A 21,261-nucleotide genomic window follows, 5' to 3' on the forward strand; every position below is an offset into this window, starting at 1 on the left:
ACATCAAATACTGTGTTCAATTTTGGGCCCCTCACTACAAGACACTGAGGTGCTGGAGCGCGTCCAGAGAAGGGCAATGAAGCTGGCCAAGAGTCTGGAGCACAACCGTTATGAGGGGCAGCTGAGGGAACTGGGGTTGTTCAGCCTGGAGAAAAGGAGGCTCAGGGGGGCACGTTATCACTCTCTACAACTACCTGAAAGGAGGCTGTAATGAGGTGTCGGTCTCTTCTCCCTAGCAACAAGCAACAGGACAAGAGGAAATGGCCTAAAGTTGTGCCAGGGGAGGTCAAGATCGGATATTATGAAAAATTTCTTCACTGAAAGGATTGTTAAGCATTGGAACAGGCTGCCCAGGGAGGTGCTGGAGTCACCATCCCTGGAGGTGTTTAGAAGACAGTAGATGTGGTACCTGGGGACACGGTTTAGTGCTGGACTTGGCACTGCTAGGTTAACAGTTGGGCTTGATGATTTCAAAGGTCTTTTCCAAGCTAAATGATTCTAATCACCTCAAACTTAAAAGCTAGAAATTGTATCACTAGGTATTTTCATGAAGGACCTCTGTTTCATGAGATATGTACACAGCCTATCTAGGTAGCCACTCCTCAGAAGGTATTTTTTATTGCAAGTCTCTCAAGAGCAGAGAGCGCTCCTCTTCTGTTGTTGCCAAGTTGTTCTGCTCGCACTCACTCTGGCATCTCAACGATGCTTCCTCCCTTCCCAGCCCAGCAGCTGAACACTGAAGACCTATCTAGGCAGGTCAGAGTGATCCTCTCGTCCCAAGAAAGAAGGCCTCGGAGGCATGGCATTAAAATTCTCACCTCATCTCGTCTTCCACCATTACAAGAGCTAAAAAGTTTGCCACTTCCGCCGCTACCTCCCCTTTGAGGGGGCATCTTATTAAAAGCTTTGCTTTTCTGTGAATTGGAGCGACGGGACTGACTGGAAAAGTTCTCATTTTTTGAATATGAAGTTTCTTTTTTACGATTGTAACGCTGTTTGGATCCACTCGCATTCTTTCCATCTGAAAGAAGAAGAAACATGAATCAGATCGGCAGCCTCACCGTCGTCCACATTTATTGCACCTCCGCTAGCTTTGCCTCAAGAGACATGCTCACCTCGGCCACTGCCTTGGGCGCTGGTTAAAAGGCTGGTGTTTATCAGGACATTAAAACCCCCAACAACCCAGACCATTTTGTTTCTACCACTGCCCAAAGAACTGGTCAATGAGTCTGAGAAGGATGTATTTGCTGTGCTTTATCTTGTATTAGAACGGTTGAATTTTCTTTAGCCAGATTGGGAGTTGCCATCACCAGACGTTAGCGTGTTGCCTGGTACAGTAAGTGATAAACACCAACACCACACCTTCATGACCTATTACAGACGTTGGCAATGACTAGTTCATTCTTCCCTTCCATTTTCTGAAAAGACACGGTTTATCATATCTTGTTCCCTTATACAAATATACTGCTGCCTGCACTTGCCTTAAGTCCCCCACTTTGCAAGACCCCATTGCCTGTTTTCACTCAGTTCTGCTGCCTGTGCTCAAAAGACCCCAACAGAACTAATCCTGTCTTAAAAATACCCTTTTTTTTTTTTTCACAAGGCCAACAAATGCCGATCGATCTTGAAGCAGAACCCAATGCTTTGGGCTTGCAGGGCATGTACCTAATACCTAAGTACTAAGTCCACCAACCTAGCCAACAGGAATTGTTTGCCCAAAAGAACACTGGGCACACGACCGACCCTAACACAGGACACAGTGTTGAAGCACAAAGCACAATACTGCAGGAATAAAGCTCGCAAGAGCAGAAAAATCAGTCAGGCTCTTGAGAGGGGTTTCCTGTGTCTGAAGAGCTGCTTTGTTACACTGCTAGAACAAAAAATTAATACTATGAGGGTATTTCTAATAGTCTTAACACAAGATTGCCCCAAGGACACAATAGACTGCTTACCTGTCACTTAACCTGGTGTTTCCACCAGTTGTCCTAGCTTTTATTTGTAGAAGTAGTATATTGATAAGCTTGGACGCAGAACTCTACAGGCCCAGCAAGATGTCTACCCACACCAGCCAGGCCCAAAGTCACTCTGGATACTCAGTAAGCATTACACAAACAGCAACGCCTCATACAATACCTAGATCCATTTTATAAAAGCCTACTGGTTTCCCTCTTCCCACTTTGTAGCGCTCCCCACCCCTTAATATACATCTTACGTGGTAGGCAAACACACCACTGTGATTCAGGATCATGTTTCTCATATGTTACCAGTGCCTCCAGTCTTCCCTTTCCCTGGCACCACTTCCAATCGACTCGAGCATTTAAAACAGCTGGAATGGGATCATTCACACAAACTCTCATGGTTTTGTTATTTTTAGTTTTCCCTTCCACCTCCATCCAAAAACAGGGGGGCAGCAGACTGGAAGATCTGTGTGTTATAGTACATTACTGAGGATATGGCTTCTTAAGAGTAAGTTCAGTAACAAGAGTGACTTGACTGCTTTTCATGGTGGTCTGCTGCTTCTTGCCCATGGCAGACTTCAGTCTCTGTCTGCAACTACAGCTATAAAAGTAAAAGGACACTATTGTTACTTCCACATGATGTGTCAGAGCTATTCTGCAGACAAACTTCATCACCAGAACTGGTCGTTTACTCTGCTATTGAAAAGGCTGATCCTTTAATTCTGAATTAAACCAACATCTATAGGAATCACAGATGTGTAACTAAAACACATATTTGCATAGCTTGCAGTGCTGTAATGCATGTCAGCCTAAAAAGACATGAGTTGAGTGTTATCAGAAAAAAAAAACACCGGAAGCTGCCAAGTACTGAGGGTGTGACCAAGTCTGGCTGAATGATTATTTAGATAGACCTTTTTGGAGAGTGTTTATAGAAAAGAGGCTATAATCAACACCATTGAGTCTCTGGAAAAAAAGTCAGTCATTTTGAAGAGGTCTGGACTACTACTTCAGTTATTCAGAAGCAGAGCTTGTCAGTTTAGAGCTCAACCACCCTCTTAAATCTACAATTTCAGTTAGTGTGCTAGAGGGGTACATGCCTATTGTGTCAGTATCAATATCATCAATCAATGCAGTTTCTCTGCAATCATCAACTGGGGAAAAGAAACAACTCATAAGGAGAAGTTCAGTCTGAAGTGGGTCTTTACAAGGCCCAGGAATGAGGAACAGCTCGCACCTACAGCTGACAGAAGAATTTCCTACCACTTATAGTTTTAATCAAGTTAGTCACCATCAAATGTGTCAGTCAGCCGGTTTACACACATTCCTGTCATACTACAGGTCCTTTCAAACCAACTCCTAAAGCCTTTGGGAGGCACTATACTGACTCGTACATTCTATAGGGAAGTTCTCTCCACCTGTGCCATTTTAGGAAGGACCTTACACGACAGTCTAAAAATGCTTCGAACCTGATTTTACGGATTGCAAGCTCCCCCTCCCACCCTCCAAATAATTACCCTCATGAGGATTCTGGTCCATCAGAGTAGTAATTAAATCAGTCAACAGACAACCAAGAACTTGGAATATGCATTCGTAAACGGGAACACTTTTCCCCCACCCCAAATCTAAGCAATGCTCTTCCTTCCAACCTGTCCAGCATACCACATGTCAGGGAGCTCTCTGCTTTGTATCACTCCTCCTTGCATTCCCATGAGGAGCAGGGCAGGACAGGGCTACCTGCAATCATGCTGGGAGAAAAGCAGAAGATTCTCACCGCCAAACCCTCTTATTAGCTGCCAGTTTTAAGTAGTGCAGGTTTGGATTTGGGGGCGTGTGTTCTATTTTTCCTTCTTTTCTTGGCAAATTAGGAATGAGCAACAGCAACAGTGCTGGTGAGGTACTTAAGTCTTCGCTCAACTCCTCAGTCCTTTTGTTGTTCTTATAAGATCTAACCTATAATAAATACATCTACCCATCCATACTGCAAGAGAATGCAGACTTATAAAAAATATTATCTATATAATTTTATAAAACTAGCAACAAAGCTGTTCTTGCCTTCCAGAGCAAGCCCTGACATCTGCGGTTTCTCCTGCTGGATGCCATGTTCTGTTTGAGGACCTCTGTCTCCAAAGATCCAAAGAGGAGATCGAGTTCAGCAGCTCTAGGTGACCACTTTGGTCCTGGAGCTGCAGTACTGGTTTGCTACTGCGGGGAGGACTGCATGTTCCTTCCATCTTTGTTCACCTCTCTTTTCAGCAGAGTTGTGTTGAAGCCAACCATATTGCATAAGGCGTTTGGGTGGTGGAACACACTTAGGCCACAGGGTGATTTCATGAAAACACACTGAAGCTACTGCTGCTGCTAAGGCAAACATCCCAGTGAGCAAGAGGTGACTGAGCAGTCACACACCCCAGTTAAGCAGGCTCACACTGTAATAACAAGACCCAGGAACATTCGAGTGAACTAATGTTGTTCATCAGGTCTTAAGGACCGCACAGAAACCCATCAAGTCTATCTTCCCTTAGCTCTTCATCCCATCCTAATGGGATGTGACTCCTTGTGCACTAATACAACCCAAAGAAACTTTTCTGTTGAAAACTTCCAAGTCTGATTTAGTTTCTAAGGCCAAGTTTGAAAGATAGCTGGAGTCTAACTTCAACAAGTACAAGAGCTTACAGTATTCCACTTAGCCCACTTCAAGCTGTGCTGCAAGAGAAATAGAAGACGAAGCTACCACAAGGTTTCATGAATGGCCACTTCCTCAGCTGAACTTGATTACAGCAGGTAACTCTGGAAAGCATCTAAATGGCAAGAGATCGACTGGACTTAAAATCAGTGACCATCAGCGCAAAAGTCACGTATGTAACTGAAGGTCAGCATTCTGGGGAAGGTCTGTGGTCCATAAGAATACTTGCCGTTTCAAAGGAGACAGAAAATTTTCAGAATACATCCTAAACCTTTCCTGAAATAGGAGAAATGGGGCAGACCACATCAGCTACATGTAGAATATGGAACTCAAGAAAAAAAATCCATATAGTGACAAGCCAGTGTCTTGCATGCAACAGCTAGCAAAATATAGCCACAACTTAACACAACTGCATCCTGCATGTTCATCCTGGGTTGGGTGCCCTAATCCAACCAAGGGAATGTTCTCATTTTAGTTTTCAGTACCCTCCAGTTAAAGTATCCCCAAATACAATCTGCTCCTAATAAAAGAGATTCTAATTTTGCCAGGCCTCTTCGATACAGTGTAAAGGAGGCAACTCATTCCATATCCCTCTGGTCTCCGCTGCCGCAAAAAAAAAGTGTGTTTGTTTTTTAATAAAAGTTAGTCTGTTTTAATGGAGTAGAAGAATACGGTACATCAGGATTTCTCTCCTCACTGTTCCTCTTCTACTAGCAACGTTGTTTAAAGTCTGTAAAAGGTGGAATTCCACAAAAATCACTTAATGCTTTTATTCTGGGCTGGAACAACAGGCCTTTTACTTCCTTTCTCACTACAGATACTGTTTCTTCTACATGAAGGCATATCAGCCAAAGACAGACCATCTTCACTCCTTACTGAAGGGTATTTGTGTTCTGTGAACAATCCTCCATACAGCATCACATACCACTGAAAAAGAAGATGTAGGGATTAAGGTATCTCTTGGCAAGACAGGGACAGAAACCAGTCCCCCGCAACACGAAAACCTTGTGTCCATCAGCCTTGCAGGCTGTCTCTCACAATACATGCAGTGAAGTTTACATACTTCGTTATTCCATCAGAAGCCAAAGATCTTCTTCTAAAACTCCTGTTGCATACCTAACATGTGATATCCCCTGCTTCCATTGGTCCCTTCATTAGAGGGGAGGAAAAATGAAATAAGAGATTGAAAATTAACAACAGTAGCTAGGGATAATAAGACTCTCACATCAAATCCTGCTGCTGATGCAAACAGCTTTGCAAATCAGTTTGGAGTTCTTCCAGAAATGACTGCCTAAAGAATTCTTCCTAGACAGACTTTACTAGGTTTGAACCTGAAGTCAAAATTCCACTATAATCGCACAATCACACCACAGCCTGGGGAGCCGTGGGTAAGCCGCCTCCCATGTCACCCAATTCAGTCTATCCTGTGGCAGATTAGTTAATACTGGTGAACAGCAGGTAATACCTGGTTACCTGGGATCTGAGTGCATTTATAAGCCCCCAAAAAGTCAACACCTTCAAGATACTAATTTTGTTAACCCTCTGGAATACACTGCTGCTTTCTCAGAGACCTGGAGTCATACAGTTGAAACAAACCACTGAGGAGGAAGGAAATTAGTACAGCGATGGTGCTGTAGTAACCTGTTGATGCTCTCACACATACTTCTGGGACTAAACACACTAATTTTAATCACTACTGCCCTATTTCTAGGTTTTAGGAAAAAAATTGTAAGGCTGCCAGGATCACTCGCTCCCAAACAGGTCTGGAGAACTGGAGGCGGCTTAGGTCTTACCTTGAAAAGGCAGCTGACAGGAGCCACCACGGCTCCACACGAACTGCTACTGCTATGTCAGCAGCACCAGCTGTTTGCAGTGACAGAAGTAACTCTGTGGTTTAAATGCCGGATGAGCAAACAATACGTAACTAACCCTGAGCTCCTCCAAAGCAGGTTATCGAAACACAGCCAGCAAAGGGAATACGGCGCGTTGGAGCGAGGCCTTCTCAGGGAGATGTAAAAAAGTATGTTCCTGAGTTCGGGATAAAGCTCAGGGTTCTCTTTTAACAGGCACTGGCAAATGTATGTTCTTACTGTAGGAGCAGAGCTTTAGCTCTCAAGCTGATTAGGCCGGTACTAATGGAGATCAAGGCTTAAGGGAAGCGGGGAGCAGTGACCGCAGCTCAGGGAGCAGCGGCCGAGGCCGGGAGAGGATGGGAACAGCTGGGAGAGGATGGGAACAGCAAGCAGGACCAGGCCCCAGCATTGGAGCCCACTAAGCCCAGCTGGGCCACCAGCACCCGGCGGCGACGCGCTCTGCTTGGCCACCAGGGCCCACGGCCCCAGGCCAGGCCCGGGGAGCGGTCGCCAACGGCCCGAAGCCCCCGGGGGTCCCGCCCCCGCCCCGGCTCTTACCGCCTTTGGGCTTAGACTCCCCCGCGGCAGGCCCGGCCGAAGCGGATCGCGGCTGCTGCCCTTTGCTGCCGGCCGAGGAGCCAGGCGCACCGGAGCCGCAGGGGCTGCTCTTGTCCATGGCGGAGGCTGAGGCGGGGGTCGCGCCGGGCGGGCTCTGCAGCATCAACGGGCGCCCCGGCGGACGAGGGGCGGCCCTGAGCGGGGGGGCACGACGGGCGCTGGCGGAGCCGGCGGGGGCCCAGGCTCATGGCCCGCGGGGGCGACCGGCGGGGGCGGCGCAGCGCGGACTCGGCCTCCTTCATGGCGACATCTTCTCGCTGCTCTGCTCGAACCGGAGAAGGCCGCGGGAGGCCGGGCCGGGCCTGCGGGGGCTCCGGGCGACGAGGGAAAGAGCTGCTCACGGAGCCCCGCGGGGCCCGGCGCTGCCTGCCGCCCGAGTGGTCGGCGCCACCCAGGCACCCACCGGCTCCTCGGCGCCGCCCCGGCCCCGGCTCGGCCGCCGCTGCCCCGTAATGGCGCCGAGCCGCCCGCAGCAGTAGCCGGGACCCGGATGGAGCCGGCGCCGGGCGGGCCCGCGGGCACGACGGGACGCGTAGTCCTGGGCCGCCGCAGAGCACGCCGGGAGCTGCGGGGCCCCACCCCCGCCCCGCCCCCAGCAGCGCCCCCCCGCGGCCAGACCCGCTCACGGAGGCGGCAGCGGCACCGGGGCCCCGCGGAGCGGCCACCGGCAGCGCCCGGCGCAGGGCTCGGCCTCTGCTCGCCGCGGCGGCTCGGGCTGCGGGGCCGCACCTCCAGCAACGCAGGAGGGGCCAGAGCGACATACACCCGGAAAAAAAAAAAAACCAAAACCCACCCAAACAAAAAAAAACGTCTCAGAAGAGTAACAGCGGTGTGGAACTGAAGGAACTAACCACTGTCAGTTCCTAAGCCGGTACAAGTTGACAGTGCTAGGGGAATAACCTTGTGAACACAATGGCCTCAGAGGATGTAAAGAACCAGTATTTCCACCAATCCGGGGCAAACAACTGTGAAAGTAAAAAGGGAACTCAGTTTCCGTGATACCTTTAAAATTCTCCTTCAAAGCAATAAGGGAATAAAAAACCACAAGGCAACAGATTCTAAAGGCATTTTAATGAATCCTTAAAATAACACTGAAATATCTTGAGCGCATCTGCTGATCTCTTTGCCATTATTTCAGGGATGAGAGCTGGAAGCCGGGAGCGCTTCCCTGGTTTCTTACAAGTAGGGCCGGAGTGCAAAAGGGCAGAGCTAACAATATTTTAGGAGAAGCCTAAATTAAATAATGAAAGGCCTCATTTTAACACCTGCTTGTTGCCTGTTTAGGTCTATGATTTTTAGAATTACTGACCAAATTATGAAGATGGTTACCACCATGTTTAGATGCTTTGGATTTGAGAAAAGAAACTTTGTTAGAAAGTTAGTCATCCACATTTACAGGGAAGTATGAAACAGCACAAGCAATGCTAGAAAAACAGGACAGATAGCCATAAAATTTTTAAAGACAGAACACAACACTTATTAGCAAAGAAGCTGGCTGTGGAAAGAAAATAAATACAAGGAAGCGGTGGTGGCTTTGGCAATTTCTGGGGTGTGGTTTTTTCTGCTGTTTTACCCCTAACTACAATAAAAACATCAACCATGCCAGCAAACGCCCTGCCACTGCCCTTGAAGACTGAAGTCTGCTTCCTCGGGAAGGCTGATGGCACCAGGCTTTGTGCCATTACCACACAACTGAGTAACAAGATGGGAGTTTGAGCAACAGTTCATGGCTCTAAGCACCCTCCAGAAGAACAGTAACAGGACCCAGGCAGAAGAGGACGGAGTGACAGGTCTCATGAGTCACACAGCCGCAAAAATTCCTTCCCAAGTGCAGAGCCAGGCAGGATTATATAGCCTGCCAAGCTCCTGCAGAAGAGGCCACTAGCAATTCTACACAATCAAGTGCTGGTTTTAGAGAGCAAAGAACTTACATAGAATGAATTGTGAAAAAGGGGAAGAACTGCAAAAGCACATAAGAGGGGACTGGAGAGGTACAGGACAGCAGTCTACAGAAGAAGCCTGACTGGATTATCTAATGACCACAGAGCTTGCTTCTCTAGAACTACTTACCCACCAACATTTCTGCTTGGTTTTGGAAGTTCATATAGCATTCAGTAGGGACGACAATGTGAGCAAAACACTTATCCTTTTATGTGAGCTGCAGTGTCATGCTCCACACTGCCTTCCTGCAGAGAGTGAATGGCACACTCCACGGCTCTCTTCGGACATGTCCGCATTCTTGATCACCGCCTTCCGATCGCTCATGGTTGCCTGCAGGGAGCGAAGCAGAGGGGAGCCCGGAGCTGCAGGCGCGGCCGCCCGCCGGCAGCACCCGCGGCCGTGGGGCACCGCTGCCGGCTGGCTCGGAGGCCCCGGCACAGCCCGCGCCCGGGGCCAGAGGCGCGGTACCGCCCGGGCCGGGCCGCCCGCACCGCGCTGCCGCCCGCAGGCCCCGCCGCCCGCCCGGCCCCCGCCGCCACCTCCCTGCCGCTCCCCTCACCGTGATCAGCGAGGCAGGCGCGCGCTCCCCCTCGGCGTCAGTTTAACCGACCCGCGCGCGCCGCAACCGCCTCAGCAGCGGGCGGGCCCGTGGAAGAGCCCGGGCCCTCGCCCCTCCCTCCCCGGCTCTTACCTCCTTCGGGCTCACCCTCGCCGGCGGGGGGGCCGGGCCAGGCGGAGAGCGGCTGCTACCTTTCGCTGCCGGCCGCGCCGCACACGGCTCTCGGCCACGGCGGAGGCCGAGCACCGTTGCCCCATAACGGCGCCGCCACACCGACCACAGCAGCTGCCGAGACCCGGATGCAGCCGCCCCCCGGCGGCACCGTCGGGCAGCACCGAGCGCCCGGGCTGGCCCCGCCCCCGGCAGCGCCCCCCCGCGGCCAGGCCCGCACAGGGAGGCGGCAGCGGCGGCACGGGCAGCGCCCGGCACAGGGCAGCCCAGGAGGGGCGAGAGCGAAAAAATAGGAAAAAAACCACACACACAAAAAAAACCTAAAAAAAACAACCTCCACACACACAAAAAAAACCACACCCAACGGAAAAAAACCCAAAAATACCGACTCAGAAGAATAAGAGCATGTGGAGCAGAAGGAAGTGTCAGTACCTACGCAGCACAAGCAGTAACAAGGCAAGACGGTAGGTGGCTATAAAGCTGCCCTACTAACAAAGTAGCAGCCTCATGGAAAAAAAAAATACAAGGCAGACTGTTTTGGTATTTTTCCTTTTTATATCCACAATGTAACATCATCTGCTATAGCATAATCCCTGCCATCGCCCTTGAAGATCAAGGTCTGTGTCCTCAGGAAGGCTGCAGTAACTAGTCAGAGGAGTCAGCGCACAGTCCTGTAACTGGATACAGGTTTCAGTGAGGGTCTGTGGTTCTAACCAGACTTGAAAAGAAGAATAGCGACTTGGCCGAGGTAGAAGTAGATGAAGTGCTTGGTCTCATGTGTCACGTAGCTGCCAAAGTTCCTTCCCACGATGCAGTGCCAAGTGGGATTGTATTTCTTGTCAAACTCCTGCAAAATAGATCACTAGAAATTAAGAATTCTTCTAAACAGGTATCCACGTTAAAGAATACTGGAATGAAATTACCTGCCTGGAGTTAACTGCTTAGCATCGGTAGCTAAATTTGCTAAAGCTTTAGGCCACAGGCTATGAACTTGCACCCAGATAGGTTGAACTTTTAACTTATTTCCATGAAAGAGGACCTCAAGAGCCAGGTCAAGATGGAAGATAAGGAAGCTACTAGTGCCAGCAGAAACCACCATCTCAGAGATAAGAGGAAAAAACCCAGATCACTCAAGGACAATTAAGAGACCCAATGAAGAACAAGACCCCAGACCCTAATACTACTTACTATTGGTCCAAACTGTCAAATGAGGGGTGGGAAACTCAGACTGTAAAGGTATAACCACCCAGGAATTTCTTTGCTTGGGGTCCCTCTGCAAAGGCACCCAGCTCAAAGGCACCCAGCTTGAGCTGTTTCTTCCACTGTACCACCCAAATTACCTTATCAGACTTTAAGCCCACAACTCTGCTATGGAATACCTAGGGCAGAGAAACTTCAGTTTGGTGACCCAGATGGGACCCTAGGCCACCACCATCATTGGATCCTCTCTTTTCCAAACATCCAGCTGCTGGCCGTGGGTGAGTTCACCCAGGATCTTTGGAGCAGGAGGCACTGAAGGATGAGCGTTTAGATTCCGTAGTGGGTTCAAGTCCCTCTCAGTATCAGGGTGGGTTCAAGTCCCTCCCCTGCTACAGCTTGCTTACGGGTGTGCAGCGCAATCAGTGTAACGCACACGTAGAAGTGGGTTTGAGTCCCTGTTAGTAAGTGAAAACAATGGAAAACACAAACACACCCAGCATAGAGGGGGCACCCTTAGCCAAGGTACTGGAAAACTGGAAAGATTAACGGCACAGCCAGCTTGTCAAAAAGCACATAGTTACACTATGTCAGGAAGATTGGCCATTTGCAACAAGAGATGGTAGTCCAGCACAATGGTGGCCATCGCAGGGGACTTTTTAACCAGCATTAATTAGCCTTTTTGTGGTATTGCCTGGAGACAGGTCTCCAGCACAAATGGATTGCTGTTATGTGTGGGATCATCAGGCTTGGGAGCAGAAAATCCAGCCCGATGGTATGGGAGGAGGGAGACACTGTCAAAGGTAACACTTGCATTAGTGGATGCCAACACCCCAGAAGAGTCTGGTTGGCATATGGAGTGGGACAATGTATCTCACTTGCTCTCTCTTCACCGCCTACGTCTACCAGCTGCCAGACTCTCTCCTATGATTTCTAACATTTTGCCCAATACCAACACATTACAGCAAGGAGGGGTGGGTGGAGGCAAACCCCCTCCCCCAGTGTTACCCGTGTTTACTAATGAGCCCTGGAACCCCAGTGATTTAGCATTATAGGGAAGCAAAATATCAAGACTAAGGGAAGATGCCACGAGATGCACCAAACTATTTTCTAATAAATGCACTGGATATAACTCAAATTGGGGGGACACCTAGATACTTCTGAGAGAACTGTTCCAGCCAGATGAATGAGAAAAAATAATTAATAAGGATGCAGAACTAGCACAACAAGCTGGAGGACAAAGAAATCCCTGGCCAGCAAGTAATCCAAATTGGGATTATAATAATGCAGGAGATAGAACTACATGCCAAATGGCACTCCAGAATTTAGCAGAAGCCATTAGGGCATGTGGCAAGTTAGGAGTAAATTATACAAGTGCAAGAATGCAGACAGCACCTAGACAAACACCCCAGTGATAGCTTCGACAAGACTTCGTTAAAGTGTGGGGGAATAAACACACAGAAGTTTAACAACACACTAGCAATCAGTGTTTTTATGGATCAAGCAGCCCCCAAGATATGGAAATATTTCAAAGAACATATGCCAGGCTGGCAAGGGGAAACTACAGAAAAGTTAAGTGTGGTAGTATTTGTGTATGATGGGTGAGAGGAAACACAGAAACCTGAGCAAGTGAAAGAGCAAAAGAACAAGAAGCAAATTTACTGGCAGCTGCTTTAGCAAGAAACTTGCAAGTGAAAGGCAGAGGATCAGAAAGACAAAGGCCAAGCCCAGGATTTGGGCTGAGGCCGGGAAACACAGGAAGAAGCATAGGGGGAAGTGAAGGGAAAGAGTGTTATTACTGTGGGAACTTAGGGCATGTACAGCGGGAATGTCCCCTTCGACTACAAGATCTGACTAGATAAGGCAACTCCAACACGAAGAGTTAGCCTAAGAAAATAACAACTCACAATGACAGGAGGTGGGGAAACCTGAAACACTTGCGGAATTAGAAGGACTAGGTATTTCTGCTATGTGGGAAACTCAATTAGACCACCTATAGCAGGTAAAGTAGAAGGCCAAGAAGTTGAACTTTTAGTAGGCAGAGTAGCTGTGCTCTCTCTTTGAAGTTTTACCCCAAAAGGATCTGAAACTGAAGATAAGGTTCTAATACAGAGGGTCACAGGTAGAGGAGCAAAGAGTTTAACCAAGCCCCTATAACAATAGGAAACAAAAGTGTATGGGGAAGACTTGTATTAGCAGAAGAATCTTTGGCCCGTTTGCTAGGAAGAAATCTTTTACAAGCCCTATATGTAGAATTACACTTATCACCTGAAGGAATGGATCTAAATTATGGGAATGAGTGTTGTTACCAAAAGCCCAAACCCTGAAATAAAAGTACCAGAAGTGCTAAAATCTGTGCCCATGAAGATATGGAGCAAAACTGGCACTGATGTTGGATTGCTAATCTCAGCTCAACCTGTAGTCATAAATACAAAGGGAGGAGCTCCACCAATAAGACAAGGAAGAGCATACAAAAGCAGATAAACCAATACCTGCCCCAATGGATTTTAAAAGTATGTATTTCACCATATAATGCTCCCATATTCCCTGTAAAAAAGAACAGGTCGGGTGAAGGCCGAGATCCAAAAAACTGTTTTGTACAAAATTTTCAGGTAATCAATCAACATGTGGCGACTCCTCAACCAGTCGTACCTGATCCTTCCACAGTACCTTTGCAAATATCACATTGGGCAAAATATTTTACCATAACTGATTTAACTGCTGCTTCCTATAGTATACCACTTTATGGAAGTAGTTGGCCCTTATTTGACTTTACATGGAAAGGACAACTGACATGGATGCGCCTTCCCCAAGGGTTCACAAGATGTCCTACAGTTTTCTCTCAGATATTAGTAATTTAAAAGATGTAGAAGTGCCAAGTGAATCAGCTCTCGTACAATATGTAGATGATTTAGCGATAGCATGTAGAGACGAAAATGCCTGTATAATAGACACTGTACATTTGCGTACTGCTTTAGCAGAAAAGGGTCACTACGCATCTCTGTCTAAATTCCAGCTGTATTGAAAGGAAGTAAAATATTTAGGATTTATTTTCAGAGAAGGGCAATGGCTAGGAGACCTAGAAAGAGTAAATGCTGTAACAGAACCCACCCACTCACCCCCCATACAGTAACAAAGAAACAATTACGAGGATTCCTTGGAACTGTGGGATTTTGCAGACCATGGATTCCTGGATTGGGAGAAATAACAAAAACAGAGGCAATGAGGAATGAAGAGGCAGAACCCATTGCATGGGGCTGAGAGAGAGAACAAGGTTTTAAAAACATAAAAGGAGCTTTGGCATCAGTGCCTGCTCTCAGGCTCCCAAATTATACAAAACCTTTCAGTGTGTAAATACGTGAGTCCAAGAGGACAGCCAGAAGAGTGGTAACACAAAAATTAGGACACCACCACCAACCAGTTGCATATTACTCTGCTCAACTAGATTCAGCTGCAGCAGGGGCACCAGCCTGTATAAAATCTCCAACAGCAGCAGCAACAATAGTAGAAAAAAAGCCATCCCTTCATTCTGGGACACCTTGTAACAGTTTTATGTCCACAGGAGGTAGGAATACTGATAAAACAATATGCAATCCAAGCATTATTGCCACATTGAGCACACAGATACAAACTGATCCTCCTAATCAGGGAACGTAGCCTTGAAAAGATGCAATACTTTGAATCCAGCAACCCTATCTTTGCCAGATGATGGAGAAGAACATCACCGATGTGAGCAGCTGATGCACACTTCAAGTGAACTGCAAACCAGTTTTAACCAGTGTTCCTCTGCAAAACCCAGATCTAGTTCTGTCTGTATACAGTTCATCCTACTACCTGCATGGGAAACTACTAACTGGGTGTGCTGTAGTCAGGCAGAAATGAGTGATGAAAGTAAACAGGTTTCCACACAGGTGAGTGCACAAGTAGCACAGCCGGTAGCTTTGTCTTGTACAGCCCACCTGGGAAAAGGAAAGCAAGTTAACATCTACACTGACTGTTGATATGTCTCTGGATTACATCATGCAACTGGGATGTCACAGAGAGAACAAGGACTCCTCACAATCAGGAAAGAAAATATGAGCAGTTTGCTGGAACAAATCCAACTACCTAAAGAAATCGCTGTAATACACTGCCTAGCTTATAGTAGGGACACTATAGAAATCAGTAAAGGAAACTCTCTAGCTGACACTGCTGCAAAGGCTGCAGCCCAACAACCTCTGAGAGAATATATCGTTGCAATTGCAATGATAATCCAGAGCAAACAGCCAAATTCAGACCCAAAACCACACATATGAAAAGGACTGCTCAGCAGAAGAGAAGGAACAATGGGAAAATTGGGAAGAATACAAAATTACAATGGAATATGGACAATTGGAGGAAAACCAATTCTGTGAAAAAATATGTAATTACTGTGGCTAGGTGGTTTCACAATAAAGCTCACAGGGGAGCAGAGGCAGTAGCTAATCAAGTACAAAAAGTATGGCAGCACCAGGAATTTACACTGCTGCAGAAAGAATAACCAACAGCTGCCCGACCTGCCAAAAGTTGCAAGTAGGACCCCAAGCTCAGTTAGGGAGATGACCATGGGCCTACATCCCTTTTCAAAGGCTACAAATAGATTATGCAGATATGATACTTGTCAATGGGTACAAGCGCTTGCTAGTGATAGTAAGTCAGCTGTCAGGCTGGGTAGAGGTCTTCCCAACAAGAAAGGCAAATACAGGATGGGAGATAAAAGCCTTGCTAGAAGTTATACCCAGGTATGGGGTTCCAGAATCAAGTCAGACACAGGTGGTCATTTCACAGCAACATAACTGACCAACTGCATAATCATTAGGAATAGAAAGAAACCTGCATAATCCCCATAATCCATAAGTCTTTGGGACAATGAAAGAACGAACTGAATGTTAAAAGAGAAACGAGCAAAAATATGTACACACACTGGTTTAAAATGGCCAGAAGCACTGAACTTAGCTCTATGGGATGTACTGAATGCTCCATGACAACCCATAGCACTAACACCAGCAGAAATTATTTTTGGGAGACACTGAGCTATACCAGGAACTTACAACCCAATTAAGACCAGCCTACTGGACAGAGATGAACGGTTGACCCAATACGTCAAACCCTTTCTGCAGGTATATGAAAGTAACAGAAAGCATGCTCAATTGTATCAGTCCACACCTCTGGAAATACAGGTATGTGGTATATAACCCAGAGATAAGTTTTAATTAAGGTGTTCTCATGAAAAATCCAGATTAGAACCTAAGTGGGAAGGGCCATATACCATCTCACTAAGTTCCTATTTTGCTGTTAAAAGTTTAGGAAAAGAAAACTGGCACACCATTCTCACATCAAACAGGTGGTAAATAGCCAACCACCTGATGAACAACTAACTCCTGGAAAAACTCTCAAATCAACTAAGAATTATGTGGGGCATCTCGCTACTCTTGATATTACTGATTCTGGTTACTGCTACAGCATGGCCAAGTATAAAAATGATGGATGATCCAGATTAGTGAAAAGTTAACAAATCCAAGAAGAAGATAGTTTTCCTAGATTATAGAGGAACAAGGTTCCCAATTCCTAAAACACCTGAAAGGATGGATCTCACTTTCTATCATGAAACAGATAAGGTTTATAATTCAGCCTCAATAGAGGTGAACAGTAGAGACAGGTCTAATTGTCTCAATAATAGCAGTTGCTGCTTAAAAAAAAAAAAATGCTTAATACCAGTTGTTGTGTGATGCTGGATCCTAGGTTAAGAATCAACAGGATACAAGTTACTTGTGTACAAGATACTGTTACTTCTGCAAGAGTTGACCCAGTACAAACTACTGTTTCTCTGCCCACCACCGTAAATCCTACCTCAAGTCCACTAATCAGTTACCTGAAATTGAACCATATGCAATCAAGTACATAGGACAGCAACAAATGGTATTTACTCCCTCATGGACCCTTAGATGAGCAGGACTATTGATGCAAATTAATCATAATAAAAAAAATAAATCAAACCAATCTGTTCACCATTCTTAGATATATCCTACACAGGGTGGGCAGCATGGTTACATGGGAGAATCCTTACGCCTTCAAAGTGAAGAAAACGGGATGCAACTACTATCATAGGGACAGGACTGGGAATCTTAAGTGGTATAGATGCTAAAGTACTCCTAAATAAAGGATGACAAGTGATTTAAGCAAGTTAGGACACCCACTGTGATCCTCTCTACTAGGAGTCATTGACTAGCGCCTAATGCTGAGATATTGCCTCAGTGGGAGAAAATCAATGAAGGAGACCACCAGCTGATTGTAGAAGCACTTGGAACAGTCCAGGGCAATCTTTCCAGTAGCTCTGGGCTACATCCAAGCTCAACTGCGGATGCAGTGTATAGCAGCAGCAATTGTAAGGGAAGGTAAAGACGGCACCTTACCCACAGAGGCTCGAAAAGTAGTTTGGGACAAGGCAACTGAGTTCAAAAGAGAATTTCAATCCTGGTAGTACAAGGCAAGTTTCACTCATTAAACAATTGAGTCACAGCCTTTGTCTTAACAATATATAATGCATTGGTATACACCATATACCCAAGCATTGCATAAGGATTAAATTACAATGGAACTATACGCTATCCATTAGAACAGAGTGTGGACCCAACAAAATGCAAACAAATAGCAAACTGTAGATGTTAATGCATGCGTTGTACAGGAACAGCAAGGGTTTATCTGTGGGAGTAAACACCATCAGAGCTAGACATTTGCCTTGATGCTGAAGAGTATGTTTGCCATTTTGAGGTACATCCCAACAAAACCCATGAAACAGTACTTGTATATACAGGAAATGGATGTGCTTTTATGAGAACCCTTTGTGATTTTGTATTAGCAGATGGTATTACCATAGATGCCAGAAGTCACTCAAATATGTGTCTGTAACTTCACTACAATTATGGGGTGCGATTTCAATTATTCAGCTCCCATTATGTCTTACTGAGTGTTACAATCAAATGACGTATTAACTCAAGATTTATCAACCACCCTCATGAGAGCCAATCTTACATTTGTAAAGAGATTATTACAACATGATGATATCTATCAATTACTAAAACATATACAGAATAATGAACAAAAAGCTGTAATTACTGGCCACCTTTGTGCAAAAGAAATACATCATCATATACTCAAAATTTTGAGTGAAAAAGGATGGAGAGTATCACTGGCGGGGAACCCTCCTGGGACAGTTACCAACCACAACAGGAATTTGTAATTGCATACTGCACCTAGTAGTGGTTAAGCTTAACCTTGTTATGCCTATTACTTAAAAATATATTGTACGTTACCTCACCTCAGAACACTTTAAGAACACTGTTCAACATATTAGCAGGAAGATGCTGTTAGGGAATATTGGATTGAAACTGCCTAGAGTTAACTGCTTAGCATTAGCTGCTAAATTTGCTAAAGCCTTAGGCCACAGGCTATGAACTTGCACCCAGATAGGTTGAACTTTTAACTTATTTCCATGAAAGAGGGCTTCAAGAGCCAGGTCAAGATGGAAGATAAGGAAGCTACAAGTGCCAGCAGAAACCACCATCTCAGAGATAAGAGGAAAAAACCCAGATGACTCAAGGACAATTAAGAGACCCAATGAAGAACAAGACCCCAGACCCTAATACTACTTACTATTGGTCCAAACTGTCAAATGAGGGGTGGGAAACTCAGACTGTAAAGGTATAACCACCCAGGAATTTTGTTGTTCAGAGTCCCTCTGCAGAGGCACCCAGCTTGAGCTGTTTCTACTGCTGCACCACTCAAATCACCTTACTGGACCTTAAGCCTGAGACTCTGCTATGAGATACCTAGGGTGGAAAAGCTTCTTTAACATAGCAAATCAGTATTTCCGAAGTGGAAGCAATCATTCTGCTTAGTTGTATTACTTTTTAAACAGTTCTTCCACTCAGATCTGTTTAACTTACATTGACACTCTTTGATTTCTCTATTCTCCAGAGTTGACGAGGCAGGAAATATAACCAGAACTAGATCTTTCCTATGTTCAGTATTGTTAATCCTACATAAAGAACAACACAGAAATCACAAACAACAGATAATCTGTGCTACCAGATTTTTTTTCGGGGTTTTCTTTTTTGCTTACATCACTACATAAGGAGAGGTGTGATTACAACAGACTTGCAGAAGAGTACTTTTCCATGCAATTTCTGACCCAGCTGGACAGAACTGTGAATAGATCCTTAAGATTAAGTACAATAAAACTGAAACCAAGGACTATGAAACAGGCTTTCTCTCAGAGAGAGCTCAATAGAGCCCCTGTTTTGTACCAGCTCAACAGTCCCAGGGACAGTCAGCTGCTGCTCTCTGTTCACCTGGACAACGGGACAGGGGCAGAAAAGGCTAAAGGAGAAGGTGCTGCAAGAAAAACAACTGAAGGACCTGGAAAAGCCGCTTAAAGGGTGGGGGAAAGAACATAAGGACACCAGCCTACAGACAAAATCCAACTTGAGTAGCTAGTGCCTCTAGAACTTGTTTCTCTAGAGCTACTCGCCCAGCAGCATTCTCCCTGCTTCATTTTTCATGTGCATAGATTTCAGGAGGACATTATGAGCAAAGATTTACCTTCTTTATGTGAGCCGCAATGTCCTTCTCGATGTTGTACTTCTCTAAGGCCTGAGTAGCACACTCCACGGCGTCCTGCTGCATCTCTTCGGACATGTCCGCATTCTTGATCACCGCCTTCCGATCGCTCATGGTTGCCTGTAGGGAGCGAAGCAGAGGGGAGCCCGGAGCTGCAGGCGCGGCCGCCCGCCGGCAGCACCCGCGGCCGTGGGGCACCGCTGCCGGCTGGCTCGGAGGCGCCGGCACAGCCCGCGCCCGGGGCCAGAGGCGCGGTACCGCCCGGGCCGGGCCGCCCGCACCGCGCTGCAGCCCCGCTGGGGCTCCCGCAGGCCCCACCGCCCGGCCCAGCAGCCCCGAGAGGGGGCGCAGCCACCCCCGAGCCCAGCCTCGACAGCCTCTCCCTGCCCCAGGGAGGCGAGCGAAGCCCGGAGCCCCCCACGGAAAAGGCTCCCGCCTGCAGCCCGCCGGGACGCGGAGCAGGGCCCTGCCGCGGGGGAGCCCAGACACCGGCCGTCCCACCTCAACCTCCCCAGTGCCCGGGCAGGACCCAGCCCCTCTCGGGCGCTGCGCCACCCCAGCGTGCTTGGCCCTCACGCCGCCCCCCTCACCGCTCGGCGGGTGCCGCGGGACCGGCGCTGTGCGGAGCGGGGCGGACGGGACGCAGATAAAAGCAAACACAACACTCGCTCCGCCGCCGCGTCCGTTTAACCGACCCGCGCGCGCCGCCGTCGCCTCCGAGCGCCCCCAGCCCCACCCTCTCCGTACTGGCCGCCAGCCATTGGCCACAGCCACCACCCCCCCAAGCGCTCATTGGCCAGGATCCGGCGCTCTCGTAGCATTTTACCGCAGCAGTTTCTTTCAGACCGGCATGCTTCGCGCCGGCACCCGTTCCCATAGCGACGGGCGGCCGCGCTGATGGAGGCCGAGGCCTGGGCTCGGCGGGAGCGAGGAGGCCTCTGGGGCGGCCCCAGGAACCCCAGAGCCCCCGCCGGGGCGAGCCCACGACAGGGTGCAGCACCCTGCTTGCCCATGCCTGGGTCACTTGCCTAGAGGCGGTACACAACCTCTGCTTGACCTTACCCTTTCTTTGCTTGTGGCTGAGCTGTCTGAACGTGACTGATTGTTGGTATCTGTACAGTGGCCTGTGACTGCAGCATGAGAGAGGCCCTTGCAGTCACGTCTCTGGTAGGCAAAGTCATCTTTCCCTACAGCTGAGGCAGACAAGATAAACCAAAAGCATATGTGATGCTTTGCAAGGCATCCTACTGCTAAGACTGTGGGGGGTGTATGTGTCAAAATTTCAACATCTGAAGTTTTGCTTAATATTGCAGATAAGAGAAAATCACGGTAAGGTCTGGTGATGGCGCTAGTCAGTCTCAACAGGGAAGGAAGATCTTGGTAAGGGAGACAAGCTCCTACTCGGGAAAGGCAGTTCCTAGTCTGATTTCTTAACAGCATGATGTAATCTCTCGTAACAAATGATTAAGTAGCTTCTTTATATCTACAAAGCTGACGGAGTTTCTGGATGATTCAAATAGTGTGATAAACAGGGCAGCTTTTGCAAAAAAATAGCAGAAAAGGGTCCCTAATTTGTACTAATGTTCCTAATGGGAATCGGAGGCAACCTTTGACTCCTCCCCCCAGTCCATCAGAACACAAAAG

General features: G+C 47.5%; 2 protein-coding genes across 5 annotated transcripts in view; both read right to left on the minus strand.

Annotated features, from left to right (window-relative positions):
- Positions 1 to 9,904, minus strand: part of RNF10 (ring finger protein 10) — a 201,963-nt gene extending 192,059 nt beyond the window's left edge. For 2 of the 4 annotated variants that reach the window (XM_055705397.1, XM_055705390.1), the window contains exons 1-2: positions 7,053 to 7,632; positions 819 to 1,021 (exon numbers count right to left, since the gene is read on the minus strand). In XM_055705397.1, the coding sequence (XP_055561372.1) occupies positions 819 to 1,021; positions 7,053 to 7,215 (366 nt within the window). In that variant the 5' untranslated portion in view covers positions 7,216 to 7,632. Of the gene's footprint in view, positions 1 to 818; positions 1,022 to 7,052; positions 7,633 to 9,182; positions 9,530 to 9,744 lie in introns of those variants that run through there. The other 2 variants (XM_055705404.1, XM_014285017.3) reach the window with 2 other exon arrangements.
- Positions 9,905 to 10,318: 414 nt separating this feature from the next.
- Positions 10,319 to 20,362, minus strand: LOC102056342 (dynein light chain 1, cytoplasmic). Its single transcript, XM_055705664.1, has 3 exons — positions 20,208 to 20,362; positions 19,600 to 19,737; positions 10,319 to 10,630 (listed from the first exon to the last, which is right to left on the minus strand). Exons 2-3 carry the CDS (start codon positions 19,729 to 19,731, stop codon positions 10,493 to 10,495), a joined length of 270 nt encoding a protein of 89 aa, XP_055561639.1. The 5' UTR covers positions 19,732 to 19,737; positions 20,208 to 20,362; the 3' UTR covers positions 10,319 to 10,492.
- Positions 20,363 to 21,261: the final 899 nt, after the last annotated feature.

The sequence above is a fragment of the Falco cherrug genome, chromosome 1 (assembly GCF_023634085.1).
Source record: "Falco cherrug isolate bFalChe1 chromosome 1, bFalChe1.pri, whole genome shotgun sequence".
Lineage (NCBI taxonomy): Eukaryota > Metazoa > Chordata > Aves > Falconiformes > Falconidae > Falco > Falco cherrug.

Bases quoted from the DNA above. Each gene is read 5' to 3' on its own strand.
- LOC102056342 (XM_055705664.1), bottom strand. From the start codon at position 19,731: ATGAGCGATCGGAAGGCGGTGATCAAGAATGCGGACATGTCCGAAGAG. The intron at 10,631-19,599 runs GTAAATCTTTGC...TCTATTTTGCAG, and splicing joins TTGCGGCTCACATAAAGAAG to GAGTTTGACAAGAAATACAA.